The sequence below is a fragment of the Melopsittacus undulatus genome, chromosome 4 (assembly GCF_012275295.1).
Source record: "Melopsittacus undulatus isolate bMelUnd1 chromosome 4, bMelUnd1.mat.Z, whole genome shotgun sequence".
NCBI lineage: Eukaryota > Metazoa > Chordata > Aves > Psittaciformes > Psittaculidae > Melopsittacus > Melopsittacus undulatus.
Genome location: NC_047530.1, coordinates 94863256 through 94884512, shown reverse-complemented (window position 1 = coordinate 94884512; position 21257 = coordinate 94863256). Strand labels below are relative to the sequence as shown.

The 21257-nt window shown below is 41.1% G+C and overlaps 2 protein-coding genes across 5 annotated transcripts; one reads left to right on the top strand and one right to left on the bottom strand.

Annotated features, from left to right (window-relative positions):
* Positions 1-3341: 3341 nt before the first annotated feature.
* Positions 3342-8743, top strand: FFAR4 (free fatty acid receptor 4). 3 transcript variants are annotated; one of them, XM_005144048.2, is made up of 3 exons: positions 3342-3785; positions 4649-4777; positions 8276-8743. In XM_005144048.2, exons 1-3 carry the CDS (start codon positions 3357-3359, stop codon positions 8678-8680), a joined length of 963 nt encoding a protein of 320 aa, XP_005144105.1. In that variant the 5' UTR covers positions 3342-3356; the 3' UTR covers positions 8681-8743. The 3 variants fall into 3 exon arrangements, with proteins under 3 accessions (XP_005144105.1, XP_005144104.1, XP_012983221.1); XM_005144047.2 differs by having other exon boundaries at positions 3342-3887; positions 4646-4777; XM_013127767.2 differs by having other exon boundaries at positions 3357-3887; positions 8276-8680.
* Positions 8744-9732: 989 nt separating this feature from the next.
* On the bottom strand, positions 9733-16848 carry RBP4 (retinol binding protein 4). 2 transcript variants are annotated; one of them, XM_005144046.2, is made up of 6 exons: positions 16802-16848; positions 16500-16635; positions 15725-15861; positions 15459-15565; positions 13625-13837; positions 9733-9935 (listed from the first exon to the last, which is right to left on the bottom strand). In XM_005144046.2, exons 2-6 carry the CDS (start codon positions 16626-16628, stop codon positions 9922-9924), a joined length of 600 nt encoding a protein of 199 aa, XP_005144103.1. In that variant the 5' UTR covers positions 16629-16635; positions 16802-16848; the 3' UTR covers positions 9733-9921. The 2 variants fall into 2 exon arrangements, with proteins under 2 accessions (XP_005144103.1, XP_005144102.1); XM_005144045.4 differs by lacking the exon at positions 16802-16848 and having other exon boundaries at positions 16500-16708.
* Positions 16849-21257: the final 4409 nt, after the last annotated feature.

Genomic DNA, 21257 nt, shown 5'->3' with positions numbered 1-21257 from the left:
CACAGCTTGAGTCACCTACAAGATTGGAATATCTTTTGTGAAGACAAAAAGTCAATGTTTCTAATGCAATGAATTTAAATCACTTAGCAAACATTAAATATGCAATACATCTGTTACAGACGTCAGTACTATTTAATCATTGTGATATAGGTGCATGAAAATAGACCCAAAGACTTCAACGCCAATCTACATACAAGAGAATGCATAAATAAGGTAGAAACTTTCTCAGGTCATGTCCAAATGGAACCAGAATCCCTACCTCCCAGAATCACCTAGCCCAAGAGGCCCTTCTCTCTGAGAATATTTCTTATGCTCAAGAAATAAATAAGCTGAACCATCTCCATCTGTCATGCCAGTTCATGGTTGTCAGGACACAGTCTGAAAAAGAGCTTGACTGATGATACCAGGTAACACAGCTCTTACTTGCTGTAGAGAAGGCAAGGACTCAGATTTTCAGTCAGGATGAAAACAAAAAATGAATCAGGATTTTTGCCTGCTAGACTAGCTAACCAGCTCCACAGAGGTCCCTGCAGCTTCCATTTAATCTGGAACAATGAAACTTGAGTTGACTCCATGTTTTGCCATTTCCGAGTGCAAAAGAGCACATAGGTTGAAAAATTATATAGGTAGGTTGAAAAAAATATATAGGTTAAGTAACCATAACAGGTTTCCAGGCATTCTGTTAATCACTTCCTTCTCTTAAGCACACATGGATGGATTATATACCACACATAGCATCTACCTATCAGGGTAATGCCAGAGTAGCTCTGTTGAAGTTATGATTCCTCCGTTCCTCAGATTTCATGTTGTGATGGTTGCTATGATTGTAGTTACCCAATAGCAAATACAGCTTTTGTACTTCATGGGAGGGAAAACAAAACTATTTTTTTAATATAATGGATCCATTAGACCCATGAGTAATCAAACAGGTTTTCTTCCTGCAAGGAGCTCCCATTCATTTCATAAACCCCCTTGGAAACATGCATGTTTCTTCACACTTCTGCTGTCCCCAGGCACAGGATTTTGCACACAGGTCAACACGAAGCTCACTCAGCAATAGCAGACTAAAAGCAGCATTTTGCTTTGGTTTTCCTGAGCAAACAATGGGTTTATGCTAAGTGAGATTCTCATCCACACCTAAGGACAAAAGCTAGTGATCCTTTCTAAAGAAGATCAAGGGTCTATACAGATAGTTCCACACATCATCTCCTTTTCAAACCTGCTCCTCTATGGCATTCCCTTCTTCCCTGATAGAAAATATCCCCATTGCTTCAATAGTCTGCTTTGGATGTTTCTCTCCCTGTTTTCCTTCCCCTGTTCTGTTCTAATTTCATTTTTCACTAATTCCAAAGGCTATAAAGATTTTATTCACAATAAAATTTGCATTTATCTCTGCTACCATTTCCAACTGTTTCCCACCCCAGCCCATCCTGTTAATGCCTTCCAAGTTTTCACACAGGTACAACTAGACTTCTGATGTGGCTCTTTCCCAGCCTCTGTTCAGAGCTCACTGTCACATCACTACTGCCAGCTGCCAAGGACATCAGGGATAGTTTGTCAGCTTGCATGAAGTCCCAGACATGTGAGGTTGTGACAATTGGAAGGTATTTGCTGTATTTCAAGATTCATTAATCATTTTACAGAATCAGTCCATAGCAAAGCCACCATAAATTGTGACTAGATATGTCAAGCTTTGATCATAAGTGTGGATAATCGTCCTCAGTAGTTCTATTGAATTTGCTGCAACTTTTGCAATATGGGTGCAGATTTTTTTCTCCCAGCAAATGATGTAGAATAAAATCTATGTTTTGAGACACTTGCCAGTCACTTGTGTTGCTGGCTGCCAAAAAAAAATCATCTTTGCAAGTTTTCTTATTGTCTTTGAGTTCATAGTTCATAGCAGCCACCCACTTAACAGCAGATCTGCCCACAATTCATATGGTCATCAATCAGCAGGAATTAGTAGGAGCATCTCATCCACCTGTTCAAGCTGCCCTGCAAACTCCCTGTTTGATGAGACAGCACAGACAGTTAGAACCACTTATAGCTCAAGAGAAAATATGCTAATTAAAATCAATTCTGCTCTGGCAAGAACACGGAAAGCAGTCCAGGGAAGATCTCACTCTTGTCATTTCTCATTAGGAGATTGTTCCTTAGAAGGACAGAGTTTCTGGAATCTCCCTAATCTGGAATCCCCACTAATGCCATTGCGTAAGTGGGTGATGGCAGGGTCACACCCAGGGTACAAGGAAGCACTGCCTGGTCACCTGGTCCCATTGGCACACAGGTTTGGCATAACTGTCACCTAATCAAAAGGTGTAGCTCCGTAGGGCCAAGCCTGTAACTGTATCCTTAAGCACCTGCTCTGGCACCAAGACAAATTAATCCATCCAGAGCTTCCTGAAGTTGCACAGCTGTTTACATACTTCATGAAAACTTAAGACATTATCTGCCTGTCTGTGATGATTTATGTGCTTTACTTCCAGACCATTTCCAAATCATCTGGAGTGAAGAGAACAATCAGAAAGGCCTACTTTCATTCACAATTCGAGCAACTGCTGTCAGGAATTGCCCAGAGGTGGAATGGTTATTTTCTAGGTATGTCTTAATTTACCAGGCTTCTTCAGCAAGAACCCATAACAACAGGCAGGTAACACTCTACATCAGCTTAGTAAACAGACCCCCAGAATCAAGACAGTGGCACTTTGACACTTCCCCTCCATGCCAGACCATGGTTAGCACAGGACTGCTGTTTCAAAAAGCCACCGTCAAGAATGAATAATGATATAAGTTCTACTTATGAATAAGCAATGAATAAGTTCTACTCTGTTTTTTACCTCAGAGCAGTGCTGGTTATCCCAGGCTCCCAAGAAGAGCTCTTGAAGCGATCTGACAGCCATCCCTCTGTTTTAAGCCATGCAGAGACCCCAGCACAGGGAGCAGGCTGGCTGGGCCCAGGTCACTGGTGCCCCAGGGACCTGCCTATACAGCAGAGCAGGGTAAGCCCTGGAGAATGTGACAGGGTCTGTTCCCCTCAGCATGGAGGTGCCATAGACCTACTCACCAGTTCCTGCCTCCCCACACACCACGGCCTCACCTTTGTGTGAGCCGCACAGTGTTTGCCCTCCCACTTCCTTGTTCCACACTGGTGCAAGGGCCATAAACCACCTGGCTGGCACAGACGAGCCCTCAGCAGCACAGGCAGAAGAAAGAGGAGCGAGGGGGATGGCAGCCAGCCCCCTGCTCTGTGTTGGGAGGACACCCTGGGTGCCGCCGTGGTGGCCGGGAGCTCAGCCCTTTCCCTAGGGCTGGCACCGCTGCCTGTGCTGGGTCCTTCATGCCCACTGGCCACCCTCATGCTGGGGTCCAGGAGTGCACCAGGGGGGAACAGGTCCTACTTCCCCTTCTTCTCAGACTTCAGGGGCTACAACGTGACAGCCCTGCGAATTGGAGAGTCATCTGCCCTGGCCTTCATCTTCCTGCTGGCTTTGGCAGGAAACATTTGGGGCATTTACCTGCTGGTGCAACGGCAGCACCGGCTCTCTGCTGCCAACTGCCTGGTCCTCAACCTCTTCTGCGCCGACCTGCTCTTCATCACTGCCATCCCCTTCATCGCCGTCGTGCGCTGGACCGAGTCCTGGGTGCTGGGCGACGTCGTCTGCCACATGCTCTTCTACGTGATGAGCCTCAGCGGCACCGTCGTCATCCTCTCGCTGTCGGCCGTCAGCCTGGAGCGCGTCGTGAGCATCGCCCGGCTGCGGCACGCCGCGTTCCGCCGCCGCAAGGCGCTGGCCGCCGCTCTCCTCCTCATCTGGGCCTTCGCCGCCCTCGCCACACTCCCACTCTGCTGCTTCTTCTCCGTGGTGCGGCTGCCCGCCGCCGGCGAGGTGAGGGCTAGAGCAGGGCAGGGCCTGCAGCAGCGGGCGGTGGGCAGCCGGGCCGGAGGAGAGTGGGTGACGGGAGGCGTCAGGAGTCAGGGCAGGGAGTGGGGCTCGTCCTCTCCTGTCACTGAGGAGAAATGCTCTGGGGAGCGGGCAGCGCTGCGTGCTCCGGGAAGGAGACGAGGCCGTGCCCGAGGAGCGACCGGGGAGAGACCCCCACCCGCCGCTGTTGCCCCCTCCTGTCTCGTCCTGTCCCGCCAGAGGACCCTCCAGTTAGGTGGGATCTGGGCATCGCCTGGGATAGTTTTGCATCCCCCAGTATGCAGGGAATCAGAGATGCTCTTTTCAGCACGTTTCGCCCTTACCGAGGGCTCAGCACCCAGGGAGAGCTGCTCCGAACATGCGGCAGCCCTGGACAAAATGGCCATGCACAGATTTTTCTGCTACTATTTTGAAATACATACAGATGTACACCCAACATGACACTCAAATACATGACAACTTTAAGGTCTAGAAGTTTCAATGTTAAAGTTGCTGTTAGCATTTGATATGAAATTTGTGGTAATATTTAGATGGTAGACAACATATCTATTTGGAATTGTATGAGCTTTTAAAGCCATGAAGTAATACATTAATTGCTTTAAGTAGAATCTTTTCACTAACTCAGTCTGCAGCCCTTTTCTCTATAGACACAGAGGGGGATAAGGAAAACTTTGTAGTAAAAATAAGGAATGGTACAATGTTAATTCTCTACTCTTTGCAAGCAGGAAATTCAGATTTGCACCTTGGTTTGGCCCAGCAATGCAGGAGAAATAGTTTGGGATGTGACCTTTGCCACTGTTTTCTTTCTGGTACCAGGATTAGTCATTGTCATCAGTTACTCCAAAATCCTACAGGTATGTTTTTCCTTTGTATTTTGTTGCAGAACAAAGGGAAGTAAACTCACTAGGCATCACCATATAGTCATTGAATACAGATACACCCAAAGGGAATATACATTTGCTTAGTGAATGGTAAGTACTGATACAAAATAAGGCACGTCAACCAGTAAGTAGTAGCCTGTACCCTTCAACTAAGAACATACTTGAACAGCACATTACCAGAAGCCCAATACAAAGTCTGTGTTAATTTACATATAGTATTTAATACACTTCCCCATTTATGTGCTGTTCATATTTAGACTGTCAATCTGCTGAATGCTAAAAGAGTCAAGCATTTGAAGTAATGAAAAACAAGTTTTTGCTTTCTTTGAGCCTAAACTCCACAGAATATTAATCTAACTAGTAATGTTTATCTCATCTAGCAAGCACGATGTTAGTTACCTGAATTCCTTTTAAAACACCTGATTTCTTCTTCCTCTTCCAAAACCAGAGTGGGAAAGAGCTAGAAATCTTCAAACTAGGAGATGCAGTGCCTAGTCTTTAGCAATTACTTCCAAAAGATTCTTGATTCCTGTATTAGATAATTAAACTTTGCATACTATCTATAAGGAAAATTACAGATTTGGAAAGGAATCACAAAATACACAGGTTATTGAGCAGGGAATTAACTGATGAAATCCTGAGCACCAAGGGGCAGTGGGTACGTGCACCAGAGCTGCAATCCATGTTTCCATGAACATAGGACTGAGAATCTGGGCTCTGCATGTACTTGCCTATTGATCAGGCGTTCACTTGTAGTCAAAATCATCAGCTTTTAGTTTCTGTACATGCTGGAAACTCATTATAAGCTTGAGGTAAATGCATTAGGTAAAGCACCTGCCTTTTGCAACCTCATTATTTGCTGTAGGTAAAGAAGATACAGAACTCAGTGGGGACTCTGAGCCCTTGGAAAGCACTGCAGAAAACTGCAGGCCCAGGAATGTCACAGTCCTTGGGGACCTCTTGTCCTTGCAGATGCCAGGTTACAATAAATAAATTTAGAAAACAAAATGGCATGTAGAGAACTAGAAGCCTGAAAAAGTGTTTGGAATACTGGATTACAAAACAGCTCCATGCTGCCATACTCACGTTTCTTTTCTAGCTTGATAACACAGATGATGAAGTTATGTTTCTCCTAAACTGAGAAAAGAATGAGCCCATAGCAGGATCCCATCTGTTAGAACTGAATCTGCTCTCTCACACACTGTCCAGGAAGCAATCAGAACTCAGCTGGAGAATGTCTTAATCCCCAAGTCATTCCCAATAGCAGATTCACTCTCATCTCATGAGATCATCTCATGATCACCACTGTGATGCCAGTGAGCACAGACCACAATGCTCAGTGTTGCTGGAAGCAGTTCAGAGCATTCAAATATTCAATTAATACAGCATCTGTGATGATGATTCACTACAGATATAAGACCTCAAATTTGTTAACAAATATACTCTACAAATGTATACTTCACAATTTAATCTGAAACTGAGTATTATTTTTATGTAACACTTCTTAGAGCACTGGCAAAAGTGGTAAGATTAGAAGCCATGATTTGTAGTTATTTGGTTTTGCACTGTTCCTCCTTGCAGGCAAGACTTACATAAGAGGCTAGAACTAGTAAAGATGTTTGTGCTCAGGAAGTTACCTGACTTCTAAGCTCCTGTTTCTCAGAGTGTTCCAGATGCCCATGATAGGTATCTACCTTACTTATGCTATGCAGACCAAAAAGGGATCCAAAACATTCCACTGCTAGCCCATGTCAGCTGAGCACTTCTGTACAATGCAGTTGCATCTTACTGCAATCCTGATGATTCTTGCATTTTTAGTTCTGGGCTGTACAACACCAGCAGGAAAGATGGAGGATGCTTATATGGAACAGATACTGTGGCCATTTTGAACAGTGGAGGCTGAGCAGGGCACACTTCCTACTTTTATATTAGAAGGAGATATTAGTCCTTTGCATTTGATGAAATCTTCAGTCTTACTAAGACAGGTTAGTTGCCCTCTGAGACCAACTCTTGGATTGGATTGTTTGGAGGAGTTAGCCTAGTTTCTAGGTTGCAAATGGTTACAGCAGAAGATCATCAGCCTAGAATAGTTTTACATGCTGAAAACATCAGAATTCTCTTCCCATTTTGAATCAGAGAAGCAGCTACTGAGACTGTTCCATTCCAGGGCTCAGCAGCTGCTAAGAAGCCCATTTCTGGATAACAGGTTTTAATTTACACACCTGTGTTCTCTTGAATTTTTTGGTAGATGTCTAGGTGCTTAATAGATATTTATTCTAGGCCATCGCCCTCTGTGACCAATTCAGAAAACTGCAGAAAGAATGAAAATTGCTCTTGTTCTTTCTCTGTATATAAATAGATATAACCATTTTGATCCTTACCTGAACTAAGAAGCTACTAAGCATTACTAGTATTAGTGTTATCCTTCCATTAGTTAACTGCTAAAGGGAAATGTCATACATATAAGCAGCAGGAAGAATCTTACGCCTTCTGGCTTTCCTACTTACTTTTGTTACACCAAACTGATCCAGGCTTTTGAAAATACCCCTTCTTTACCTATGCAGGGGATAAAATGACATCTCAATTATTTAGCATAAATGTTTGCATGCTATATATTTCAATTTTGCTTTATTTGCATCAGATAAGTGAATATAACAGACTTACATGTGCCATGCCAACTTCAGTGAAGACAGGAAGGTAGCGCATGAGATTCAGAGTTTTCTTCAAGCCATTGGGATTCATTATTCTACCTGGTGACAGATGTTTGACCCCCATGAATACTGGATTCCCAAACTACCCATAGTCTGGTTTACTACATCGGACTGTACTTTTACAAGAAACAGAATTTCTTAGTGACAAATGGATCTGTAAAGTTCCAGGTTACTTCACAGAGAACAATTCTGATTCCTGACCGAAACTTTACACAAAACTTGAAGTAAAATTCCTTTCACATTTGAAACATATCATTATTTTGTTGCTGTAATAAATTCATGATCTAATACCTGCCTTATAATATCAGCATGGCTGTAAGAGAACTGGATTGTGTTCCTCCTTGTGCATCAATAGGATTGTTCATTATGTTCCAGTTTGCGTTTGTGAAAAAAAATCAATGGGTTTATTTAGATAGAACAAATGAGGTCATAATTTAAAGTTAATGGGATTTAATGAGTAATTAAGGTTCTGCTTTATGCTGAAAAGTATTTATGCTTGTAAGAAAGCCATAAGGAGATCAACCAGCCTGACTAATATTGAAGTGAGTTCACAGCTGAAAGGAAAAAAAAAAAAGCTGGTAAAGTGAGAACATTTGAAATGGAACCACTGACAAAAAGTAAAATGGAATTATGAAAGGCCTTTTTGTGGTCACTTTTCAAAACAGAAACATTATGTGCTACGATTTACTTTTGCACTTGTAAAAATGTGTTAAAATTCTCCTAGGTTTCAATGAAAGTTACTTCTTTTCTTTTACTGCAGATTACAAAAGCATCAAGAAGAAGTTTAAATGCTGGCTTAGCCTACTCAGAAAATCATCAGATTCGTGTTTCCCAGCAAGACTACAAACTATTCCGAACCCTCATTGTTTTGATGATCTCTTTCTTCATCATGTGGAGCCCAATTATAATAATTATTCTTTTAATCTTAGTTCAGAACTACAAACAAGATTTAATTATTTTTCCATCAGTTTTCTTCTGGATAGTGTTATTCACTTTTGCCAACTCTGCTGTCAATCCAATTTTGTATAATGTTGCCCATTTCAGACGTAAATGTCAGGAAATTTTTCTCTGTTGTACAGGGATCCCTGTAAGGCATGCGGCTGGTACAGAAACCGCTGCAAGAAGTAACCATGAACAACCAAAGCTGTCTTTCATTAGCAGATAATTGTTTGAAGTTTAAGCTGTGACACATTTTTGATGTTAATGTCTATGTTAACCCAAGTTGAATAGGTCATTTTGTTATAGTACTATATGCCAGAGAAGGAAACAAAAAACCAAACTAGAATCTGTATTTTTTATTCCTGAAAGTAAAATTCTCAACTTCCCTGCATTGCCTTAATAAGATTTGGACAATTTAATCCAATGGATTTAATTTTACATTTACACTGAAATAGGTATGAATATGGCAGTTAACTTGGTGTATTTAAATAGTTGAAATGAGTATATAGCAGACAAATTAGTTTCTATGAGAGTACATTTTTAGTTGGCATAAATGTCATTAACTTTAATGAAGTTATAGTGAATCTGTATCAGGGGCACTTGATCTATTTTTACTCTTTTATTTTCTATTGAGTAAGAACCTAACTTTCTAGTGAAAATATACATCCTCAGAAAGTATCTGCTTTCTTATTCAATCCCATTTAAAACAGGCACTGTATTATACACTTAGATAACTGACTGCCTGAACACAGGTTTGAGCTGACTTACCAATTTCATGTAGGAAACAAGATGATAAGCATCATACTGGTAGTATCACCAAGAGAATAACCAATTATATTCCACCTCAAATTAAAAATATGGACATAATACCTTCTAATTCATAAATAAGGAATAAATAAGTGTTTGCTTGTTGTGTGTAAAATAGTTCTTTTAAGAAGATGCATATTTTTTATGGATTTAGTAGGCATATAATAAAGTTGATCATTGATATATAGGGTCACTAAAATTTCTTCCTCTTTTCTAAAATGCTATTGGGAATGATTTCCAGTATTTCCTAGGAAAAAAGATGACATTGTATTGAAAATAAATTAAAATACATTTATTTTGGTTCTTTTTAATTAAAACTCTTCAGTCAGAAATTGAAATTGCTAAAAAAAAAAAGAAAAAATAAATTCTTAATTATTATCTGTCACCAATTCAAAACAGTGCATTAAGAAAATGGTCTACTAATAAAACCAATGTCTCCATATGTACAGATTTGCATACAAACAATTTGAATCCCCTGTAATCCAAGTTTATTAAAGTGTTTCATTGGTTTATTAACAAGGTGAGCTACACAGCTCAGATAAATATACTCAAAATCTAAATTAAGCTGTTTAAAAGATTTTCAAGAGAACACCCAATCAAAGTGTGAACTTTACATCCATGGTGTTGTTACATGGTTTCTTTCCATAGTTTTGGATTTCCTTAAGAGCAAAATCCTGAAAAAGAAAGAAAATTATTTTGGTTCTCAGCCACACGAGACAAAATACACAAACTTACCAATTTTAAAATGCATACATATCTACTTTCTTTAAAATGTTCTTGAGTTCAGCAGGCTGTTACTTGTAATGCTAATGCCAATACCTTGCTCTGCAGTTTGTAATTCCAAAGAATTTCCAACTCGGAGCAAAACAGGAATTCTCCCAATCTATTACACCTGTCCTGAGCATTTTAATACTTTGGCAAACAAGGGACTGGATAGATCAGTGATAAAAAAAGTTATTTATTTACTTTAGCAAGCTTCAAATTATTTGCCTTTTAAAAATTATTAATTTAAGAATGTCTTTCAACAAAGTAAGACTCTCCTGACCTCCAAAACTCCTAATGGCAATAGTAAATTAGCTGAGGTAATATGCCATACTTTAATTCACAAGTTTTGCTTCTAGCAAATGCTAACAGCAAATTCAGCTTACAGCTCTACTGACATGACTTTGTATTGTGTTTGCAAGAAGTCCCACTGTGATACCCACACTCATATTTGTGTAACTCAGAGCAACCTAAGCTATTCTTCTGAGATGCTAAGTGTATTGGAGCTGGGTCCATATTTCAAAAGGAGCTACCATCAGAAATGCAATGCAAGTTACAACCAAAACACTCATAGTTTCCTAAGCTTCTGCCTTAGCCACTATGCAAAGAATAGATATTTTAGATTTTTTTCTCCCATCAAGGTAAGTTTTGTACATCTACTTGATTTTTTTTGGAACTTAAGTTCTTTGAGTACAGCATTAATTAAAAAACCTAATGAAAGATTTTGGGGTTAGGGGGAGAAATTAGTGTCAGGACATTGAATATGCACAGTTAGAAACAGATACAAGCCTATTCTTGCAGCATCTATGAATTTCAGTCAGAATTTTAACGCAGTAACAACCGAATGCAGGTAAGTACAGACAATTGAAATTGGCTTTTTTTTGCTACTAATTCTGTATCTTTTAATAGCAGAATGAAAACTAAAGTACCAAGACTTCCTAAGGAATTCAGAGAATTTTACAAGAGTTTCTGATATAAAATTTCAATAAATGTTTTTTTCAGTTTAGCTCACAATCATTCTCTGATTCCCAAATGTTCTTGCTTTGCAGAAACCTTGGCTTAATGATAGTGGATAATTCAGAATCAACTAACACTATGGTAATTACAGGTCCTGATTACAGTAAGAGAAAAATGCAAATTGCTTGTTTAACTTTCATTTAATCTTTGGTGCTGGGCTCATAAAGATAAACTCAATAAAAAGCAGACAGCATTAAGGACCTAGGCTGCTATTTTTCATTTACAAACAGTAACACCTAACATCTGAATATAAATCGGTACAGCTGACAAAGAACAGAGCACTCGGTGCAACTTGGCAGATTTGATTATTTCCATAACAAAATAGAGGCAGCATGATCAACTTTTAAGGTTAGCAAGTCAAAGAACATTTAGGACTGAACTTTCAAAAGACATTCTGAGCTTTCATTTTTAAATTTTACTATTGGTTCTATATTCCATGGGGAAAAAAACACCAACCATACAATTACATAGAAGTTCTGAGATATTTGAACAAGTTAATATCACAAATTATGAATAAACCAGTATACTGAGCTTTTCTTCTCAGTTTATGCTTGCAAAGATTGGCAATGCATTTGTTGTCTTGCAAGTCTTGTATCGTGCAGAAATAATAGACAAAACAAATTCTACCATGCTGAATTACGCCGGTACTTGAACTAGCCCAATATCCTGATTTTACAGTGGGATATTTTTCTCTGGTTTTAGCAGAAATGCAAGGAATCACCATAGCACACACCTCTCAAATTCACAGCACAGCACCTGTATATCTACATTTTATATTTAATACAAAAACATTCCTAATTATGTCATTATTTTGTTTTCTCATCCTGAGAAATTCTTGTTTTCACTGTACTTTATTAGAAATGAGCAGTGAATGTGCATTCAAAACAAGAAAGTATCAATTTATATAACAACATGGTTTCTTTTCTGTCCTACCCTTTATGCAATCATAGGTATCATTCACAAAAGCCAACTTTTTTTGTATTTATAGTGTCTCAGTTTTGAGTGCCTTAAATCTCATCTGTCTTTTATACTGTCTCCAGATTCTCATTCAAGACAGAAGTTTTGTTTTCATTGTTGTCAAGCACTTTTTCCAGGTCACTAATCAGTATTCTAAACACCACCCACCTTAGCAGATCTTTCAGGCACCCTGTTATCAGCATACCTACTTTACAACATGGCAATATATTACTCTTTGCTTATAGAGCAGATGAACAGGTGATAGAGACACAAGAGCTGACTGTGCTCATCTGTTCTGACTTTCTTTATAATACACAAAAGTTCCTTCAGTCAATCGCAGTTTATTCTAACATGTCATTTAGAAAAGCCTTTAATCTTCATTTACAGATTTCAGTGATGAAGAATATACAACAGCTCTTGGCAAACTGTTCCAAAGGTTAATGACCTTTGGACTTAAACAAATGGCTATTTATTTCTGCTCTGAATGTGTCCATTTTAAAGTTCCATCTATTTTAATTTATTATCCCTATGTTTGCAAGTCCTTTATTATCCAGTTCCCACTGCTTGTGTGGGCAAGCACAGACTTTGCTCAGGTCAGCCTTTAACCTGTTTCTGATGAGAAAAGATCAAGATCTTTGAAGCCCTTACTAGAGGAAACATTTTACAAATTTTCTCTGCTCTTCTTTGAAGCTTCTAACTCAACCTCAGTGCCCTTTCCTGAGGAAACATATATATATCCTGTGGTATAAAGCACAACACTCTCATATGAGTTCACATTCAGCTGGTTCACCAGTCAAGTCTTCTGTAGATATCACGTATTCCAGAATGCTAGGGGGAGAGGTAAGGGTGGGTACACTACTATTTTATTTCTCCTAAATATTATGATCTATTTTCTTCATTCTTCATTATTTCTCATTCTGGGTGTAATCTCTGTCAGTAAGTATATTAAGTTTTCTTCTGGATCATCGATTAAAGTAGCACAAATTACTATTTGGTCCTTTCTAATATATTTGAAAAGTGAGCTAATCTGCATCCTTCCCTGTGTTGCGAACTCAGTCTGACTATGTGACTCAAGATAGGATCATACTACCACTATGAAGGCTGTGTCTCTCTTCCACTACCCTTTGTGAAACAGTTGGCATGAGGATATGTGAGAAAGGGTCTGCTATAAGGTATCCTTTCCAAGACATCTGATTTTACTTAAAATCCTTTTATGAAGAATTTGTCGAAGAAGTTTTTTAAGATACATTCTATTCTCTTCAACAACTATTTTGTTGAGAAAGACAGAGATCTGGTCAAAGAGATACAACTTCTTTTTACAGCAACTATGAAGTTTATCCTTACTATGTTTACTCACACTACATTGATATAATCATTTTACAACTTCCTCTAATTATAGTTTCAGTTGATGTGATGTGCCGCATAAAAAGCTATACACCTCAGCTCTCCTCCAGATAATGGAAGAAAACGTTGGAAATAACTTACTACAAGTTCCAGTTTTCAAAAGACAATATTACAGCCACTAACTAAAAGACTTAATTTATTTGCTATTTAATGAATAATTGACTCCTAGAGCTTTAGTCACCAAACCCTGAAATAATATTCTTCGGAAAAAAAATGTTCTTACCATTATGAACAATAACTCTGTATTTTCTGTCCAAGCAAAGGTCCTTCTGCCTTTGTCTAACGATTTTCTGTGCCTCTGGAGGCAATCCCTTGGGGTCCCGGGAGAACACAAAGGAATAGCTATCAGCACAAGTACCATCTTCATTCAGCTGGCGGCAGGAGTAATGAAGAGCATAGGTATCATAATCTGTGTCCACTACCCAGTGATCATCATCTGGAAGGAATCATAGCAAATAGCAAAGGTGAGACACAAGCAATATCTGGTAAAACTAGAGATATTGCTGCCATAACTCTAAAAAAATAACACAATGAAAATTGTTATAAATAATAACAGATTAGCTCTTAGTTTGTTCCTGCCTCCAGTATTTAATTCCATGGTTTTAGGGGAGTTTTATATTTTTTAACTAAAATAAGCATATTTATCAGGGGCAGTGATGGAGAAAAGAGGAAATGGTTGGCACACTGCTGCTCCCCTAACTTAGGCTCAGAACAAGAGCAGCATGAAGAAATACTAATAAATGCCTTGTAAATCCATGCCTGAACATCATTATAAAATGTAGCAGCAAAGAAAAACAAAGGAATCATGTATTACAGTAGTTATCATTTAGTATAAATAAAGTTTTCTTATTTTAACCAAGAAAGGGGGACAGTGAGACAAAAAAAATAGTTAAAAAAGCAAATAGAGAAGCTGAATGTATTCTTGGTCATGCTAGTCATGCTCCAGATTATGCAAAACCATAACTCTTTCCTACCAGGGATGTTATTTAAACTGTGTTTTTAAGGAAAAAGATTACGTGCAGTTCTCATGTGTATTAGAAGTGCATTTGCTACAAGCTCTATCATAAACCCTCTTCTGAAAACACAGTGACAATTTCAGGAAATTCGTCATTATTTAGCTAGGTAATTTCATAAATACCTAGTCACAAAGACACACTGTGCTAACAGAAGTGAACCTGAGTTTTTGCAGTAAAAAGTGTCATCCCTACACTTTCCTTTCCTGGAGCAAAAGATCCTCCCTCATGCTATATCTATGCTGGCAAAGGAATACTGTATATTCTCCATCTCTCCTGTGGATGGTGACCACAGTTTTTAGAAAGGTAGAATATGGGGTGAACCAGCAATCTGAAGTATCCATGAAAACATGATTCAGCAGCATGCTGTGAGGAGATTCAGCAACAGTTCAAAAGCAGTTGGCATCCAAAGCATTCTTTGTAACTGTGTCTTTGAAGAGAGTGGAGCTCAAATCACTTGCAAATTCCACCTGTCTCTCTTGGAAACAATCCATGGAAATGTCTTGAGCTACAAGTGTCTGAATCTCTACTTGGCTCAATAAACTAATTTTGCCTAGGTTCTGACAGATGGCAGGAAAATATGAATGTATATATACTGTATCTTATTTGTTTCTTAAAATAGATAAATCTCTACATTTGAAAATATGAAACCAAGCAAAATAACAGTTGCAAAATCTTTTCTCCTGCTCAGCCAAGTCTGACATTAGGCTCTTCAGAGAGAACAGAAGCACTGATAACTTGAGTTCTGAACTAAAGACTTAAAAATATTTCATCTGCCTTTCATTTATTTCCAATGACCTTCAATTATATTGTTGGGTAACAAACAAAAAAAATACAAAATTATACAAAGGCCTGGTCTTGACTTGTTTAAAGAAAGCCAACCAGCTCACCCATATGAAAAACAGTGCTTACCTTGTTCACATGAAGGCTTTGCTGTATGATAGTTTTAAGTGTGTTTAAGAAGTCCAAACCTGTATTTCCCTTCCCCAGGATGGACATGCAACATTACTAGCTGTTCTACATCTTCTACAGCTAAGTACTCACTTCCTTTCTGCAGAAAAGAGGCAACACCCCAGTACTTCATCTTGAACTTGGCAGGATCCTCTGTGTCAGTGAAAGAGCCAATCATGTCAGCACAGACATCCCAGTTGCTGTGGCCAGAGAGAAAGGATACATCACATGCAAACCTAACAGCACAGATTCAGTGTGACTGCATGACTACTACAGGTATAGCAGGTAGGATTAGAGCACCAGTAAGCAAAGGAAAAGTTAAGTAAAATGGAATAGGAGGAAGATTGCAAACAGCTTACTTGAAGAGTCTGACTCTGCCCTTTGCAGTGGCAGTCATTTGTCCATTCTCATCTATGGTGAAGTCAGCTACCACATTGTCCTGCAGAAACAGCCCCTCCGGATCTTTTTTTGCCATGGCATACCAGATACCACTGTACTGTAAGGAAATAAGAAAGGTTGTAGTTAGACCTAGAAGTATGGAAAACTACATACAGACATTAAAAACTTGGGGTGGGAGGAGGGGGCAGAAGTTACAGAGGGGAGGACATGGAAGATATTTGACACCATGCCTCAAAGTCATACCTAGGAAACAAATCTAGCTGTTGCAACAGCATAAACCCACCAACATGTCCTAGTGCAGCCAGGGGTACAGAAATAATTCATTCTGTTTGTATGTTATTTGTATTTGCAGTTCTCCAGCATTAAAAATGCAAAATTTGGTGGGAAGACGATAACAACTGGCAGATCTTGTCAGGTCTATGTATAGATGTTTTCTCCTTGCAATGACGTCTGAAAACATGAGTATTAATTTTTCATAGAAACAACCAAATCACTACTCTCATTTTATTACAGTTTGAGACCAGCCTGCTAAAGCTCAGTTTCTGCAGTATTCCTTACCAGACGCATCAGGTTCCAGCACCTGTGGAGGTGTGGGCAACATCACACACTTCTGCTGTTTCGCAGTCTGTGACTGAGTGAAAATGTGAACACTGATGCTACTGAATGCCAGATTTTGTAGCCTGGGAAGAGGAGTTAGGCAAGATATCACAGACCCATGAGAGAAAGAAAATTTACCCTGTTCTTGTCGAAGTTCTCCTTGACTTTGAAGCTGCTTACTCGGCAGTCCCGCTGTGCTGTGCTGCTGCTTAGCAAGGCCAGCGCCAGCAGGAGCAGCCAGGACAGAGCTCTTTCTGTATGGGCCATCCTGTCCCTGCAGCAACAGCAAACAGAGAATAGCATCAGAAACAGGCTCTGTCACACAACAGGAAGAGAGGAAGGCTGCCCTGACAGATCTCCAGGCATCATGCAGCTTTCGCTGATGCATACACAGGCAAGGCACCCGGTTGTCCCCAGCCCACCACAGCAGGATCCCTTACAGACAGTGCTGGTCCCTGTAGCCTCTTGAGAGCCCAAGCGTTGATGGCAATGGTGGGGCTCCCAGACAGGGAATGCTTTATGTAGTCCTGGGGCTTTCGCAACCCCCTGAGGTACAAAGCCAGCATTGGATGGAGAGCAGGGAGGTGGGTTGTTGCATGCTGTAGGCAGGCAGGGCCTCTTCATAACAACGTCTTGCATAACTCCCATGGGCTCAGGTGGTCTTTGACCCTGACCTGCAGCCAAGCAGGCACTAGGAACAAAAGCCTCTCTTTGGTTTTCCTAAGCCAGAGGCAGAGCACACCTGGGAGAAGGGGTGTGCACATGTGCAGGGAGAACAAAGGAAGAGAGGCACTCCATCTCTGCAGGGGGGAGAGTTAGTTGTGTCCACCTCCTGTGTGATTTTATGCTGCAGTCCAAAGTCCTTCTTGCTCAATGTGCTCAACCCAGTTACAAGGTGCAGACCTGTTTCCTCCACCTCCTCCCCAAATTCTTTTCCTGTTTTCCCCTGATAAACAGTGGCAAACATCATACTTGCAAGTTTCTGCTAACATTTCTGAAAGCCTCGTCATGTCAGAACTTATTCAGATCCTTATGACTGGTTCCCTCTTCCTTCCCAAAAGATGGCTCAGGTGCCAATCTCATGGTCTGCTCTCAGGAACAGGAACTGGGGGGCTGCAGATCTCTGAGAAGGCAAAGAACACTTCTGTGTGGTACTGCAAAGTTGGTAGGACATATGTGCAGCTTACAAACACCTGAGTGCATGTACACGCCACATCTGGCTCTTTTCACAGCAGCTTTAAATCAGAGTTTCCAGAATTTCTATTATGTTTTTGGCAAACAGTTTTCAGTTCCATAAACCATTATTTTCTCCTGTCCAGGCAAGTTTTGCTGCCTCTCAGTCAATATTTGTTCTATAGTTTCAACATCTTTAGGAAGCATTAGAGAAAACCTGTTAATTATTTTCTAGACATGTAACCAGAGCGCAATAGGAATGATTATTACCAAGAGAACTAATTCACCTACTTTTTTTACCTCCCAATTTTGAAAGAATAGAGATGGGGCCTGTTAGTTAAAGGGCTTTTTTCAGTACTTTAATGCACATTGAAGTATGGTGATACCAATGTGGTATAAAAAATACTTCAACAGTAGCTGATTTACAGAATTAAAGCAATTTATTCAGCATGGTCTTTCCCAGAAATTTCTTTCAGTGTTCTATTCCTTTCATATATTCATAAAAATATTAAACTTTTGTTTTTTGCTATCTTTTTAATACATAATGCAGACAGTAACACAGTCTGATTTATTTTCCTTTTCTGTTTTGTGTTGGAGCATTCTTGCATAGATAGTAGATTTTCGTTCACTTTCTCAAGCATCAAATGCTCAGGGATGTTCCAAGTCTGCTCTGAAGCCTTTGATTCCCTGCATAACATCAGACACTGAAAATTTTATTATGTTTAATATTAAAGCTACTATTTGGAATAAAGAAGATATTTAACACAGGTAACCAGAAAGGATGAGGCATATTAATTGTCCTGCAAATTTAAGTGGTAATCTTCCAACAAGCCAACCTTTCCATTTTAAACTCAGATTTTCAAGTTTGCTAACTCCCACAAACACTTAAGAGAAACAACAATCCGTACCCCTCTGTTGGCTTTTAGAGCCTTATTTTCTAACCTCTGGCAAGGCTGATGCTGGTTATATTTGTGTATTTTTACAAAACTTTTACAGAACAATCACTATTTTTAATATATGAATTTATCATATTTACAAGAGTAAAATGAACATGGATTTTCTTTGTTCAGTGTCTCACATGATTGATGGTAAGAAGAGAGATTATAGTTTAATTTACAAGCTTTAAATCTGTTACTTTCTTTAATACCAAAGAAAACAATTATTGTCTGCCAAATAATGAAATATTATTTTTTCTCCTAAATTTGTCCTCTTTGGAAATCTGTATGCTGCTTTATATTCCCAGACAGGTTCTTTCAGGATCAAATTTATTCCTACAAAATTTTGTCAATAACATAATTACCCATGAAAATTCTATTACAGAAGTTTTCAAAGGAGTCTACAGTCACTCATCCAAATGAAACAAAACATGATGAGATTTGACTCTCTGAAAATCTAGATCAGCAGCCGCATTATATTTACTGCACGTTGTCCTCAGCAGTTTTACAGGCAGGAGACCAAACCATGTTTCCAGGTTGAAGGAGGTGATCCTGCCCCTCTACTCTGCTCTCGTGAGACCTCACTTGGAGTATTGTGTGCAGTTCTGGTGTTCTCAACTGTCATGGTTTGAGCATGTTTTGAGGGTGTTTTTGTTCAAGGTTTTTTCCAGCCAGGGGGAGTCTGGGAGGAAGGAGAGACAGGACACCTGACCCAGGCTGGCCAATGAGGTATTCCATACCATAGCACGTGATGCCCAGGATGCATACTGGGAAAGAGAAAGCTGGAGGGTAGAGCTCTGGAGAAAAATGGAGGAGGGAGCACATGGTGCTCGGCCAGGCAGGGTGGAGTGAGTTATGGGTCAGTGGCTGGTGGGGTGTTGTATTCTTTTCACTTGCTGTTTGCTGTATCATTATTATTTGTAGTAGTAAATGGCAGTAGGGGTTTTGTGTTATGCCTTAGCTATTAAACCGTTCTTATCTCAGTCCGTGGGGGCTACATTCTTTGGATTCTCCTTCCTAACTCTCCGGGAGTAGGGGGACTTGGTTTAAACCACGACATTTTTGGCGCCCAACGTGGGGCCCGAGGGATTGAGATAAGAACAGATCTGAGCGGATTTATGGTCTCTTGTCACAATGCTGATTTATTGGCTCTTAGAGGTTTTTCTCTGGATCTCGCTGTTTCGGGATTTTACCGGGTACTTGGTGTATGGATTGGATGTGTTTGTGTTTGTGTTGGAGGCTTGTAATACGGTGGGGCTCCGGCAGCAGGGGGGGATGGACGTGGCCGTGGACTTGGACTTGTACCAGGCCGTCCCGCTGCTCTTCGCCGTCCTTGTCCTTATCCTCATCGTCGTCTGTGTGGAGCTGCGTGAAGCCAGGAAGGAGCGGCCCCGGGAGCTGCCGGCAGCTGAGGCTGCCAGGGAGAGCGGCACGGGGAGCCAAACGGCTGTGGCAGAGCAGCGGGAGCAGGCGGGGGAGGAGCGGAGCAGGGCGGTAGCTGAGCAGGGGGATCAGGCTGTGGGGGGGGTGAGTCCCGCGGCCGTTCCCGACCCTCCGACGGCTGAGAGTGTCCCCCGGAAGTCGCCCGCCGACCCCCAGCAGGATGCAGGAGACTACGCAGCACTTCCCAGCAAGGCAGAGGAGGAACCAAGTCCTGCCGCCGTTCCGAACCCCACAGCATCCGAGAATATTCCCCGGCAGTCACCCGCCGAGCCCCAGCAGGAGGCAGGAGACCAGGCAGCACTTCCCAGCAAGGCAGAGGAGGAAGATCCGGTCTCAGGAGAAGAGAAGCTGGTGGTGGGAGAACTGGCAAGCACGGCAGCTACATCAGCCCCAGTGACAAGTGCAGCAGCAGCAGCTGAGAGTTCTGATGGTTTTGAATGGTTTTTGGGTGCCCTTGGGACCTGCCTGCTGATTGTGATGGTTTTCGGCATGGTGGCACACACACAGAGTGTGTTCCATCCACAACCATTTTGTCTGATCCCAAAAGTTAAGCAGAGTCAGGTCTGGGTCTTGTCTAAGTTTAGACAAGTACATAGGAGCACCAGTAGACTGTTCCCAAGGCTGGACAGTCATGAGTGGCAGGGCATGTGGGACAGTATGGCCAGGTATCTGATCCACTGGGCCCCTCCAGTGCTTTGGAAGCATTGGAGGTGGAAGGCAGCTGTATGGAGTCCCCAGCAGCAAGCTGTAGAACTGCTGAAGGGGACGGTGAATGATTTTGGTGGGCCCAGATACTTCAGGCTATCAGTCCAGAGATGCAACTTAGAGATGTCTCATGATCGAGGGGTGGACTTAAGAGTGATGGTGTATTGGAAATGTGAGATCTGGGCATGACGTGAATGGTATGGAATAAGGGGTGGATAATGTCATGGTTTGAGCATGTTTTGAGGGTGTTTTTGTTCAAGGTTTTTTCCAGCCAGGGGGAGTCTGGGAGGAAGGAGAGACAGGACACCTGACCCAGGCTAGTCAATGAGGTATTCCATACCATAGCACGTGATGCCCAGGATGCATACTGGGAAAGAGAAAGCTGGAGGGTAGAGCTCTGGAGAAAAATGGAGGAGGGAGCACATGGTGCTCGGCCAGGCGGGGTGGAGTGAGTTATGGGTCAGTGGCTGGTGGGGTGTTGTATTCTTTTCACTTGCTGTTTGCTGTATCATTATTATTTGTAGTAGTAAATGGCAGTAGGGGTTTTGTGTTATGCCTTAGCTATTAAACCGTTCTTATCTCAGTCTGTGGGGGCTACTTTCTTTGGATTCTCCTTCCTAACTCTCCGGGAGTTGGGGGA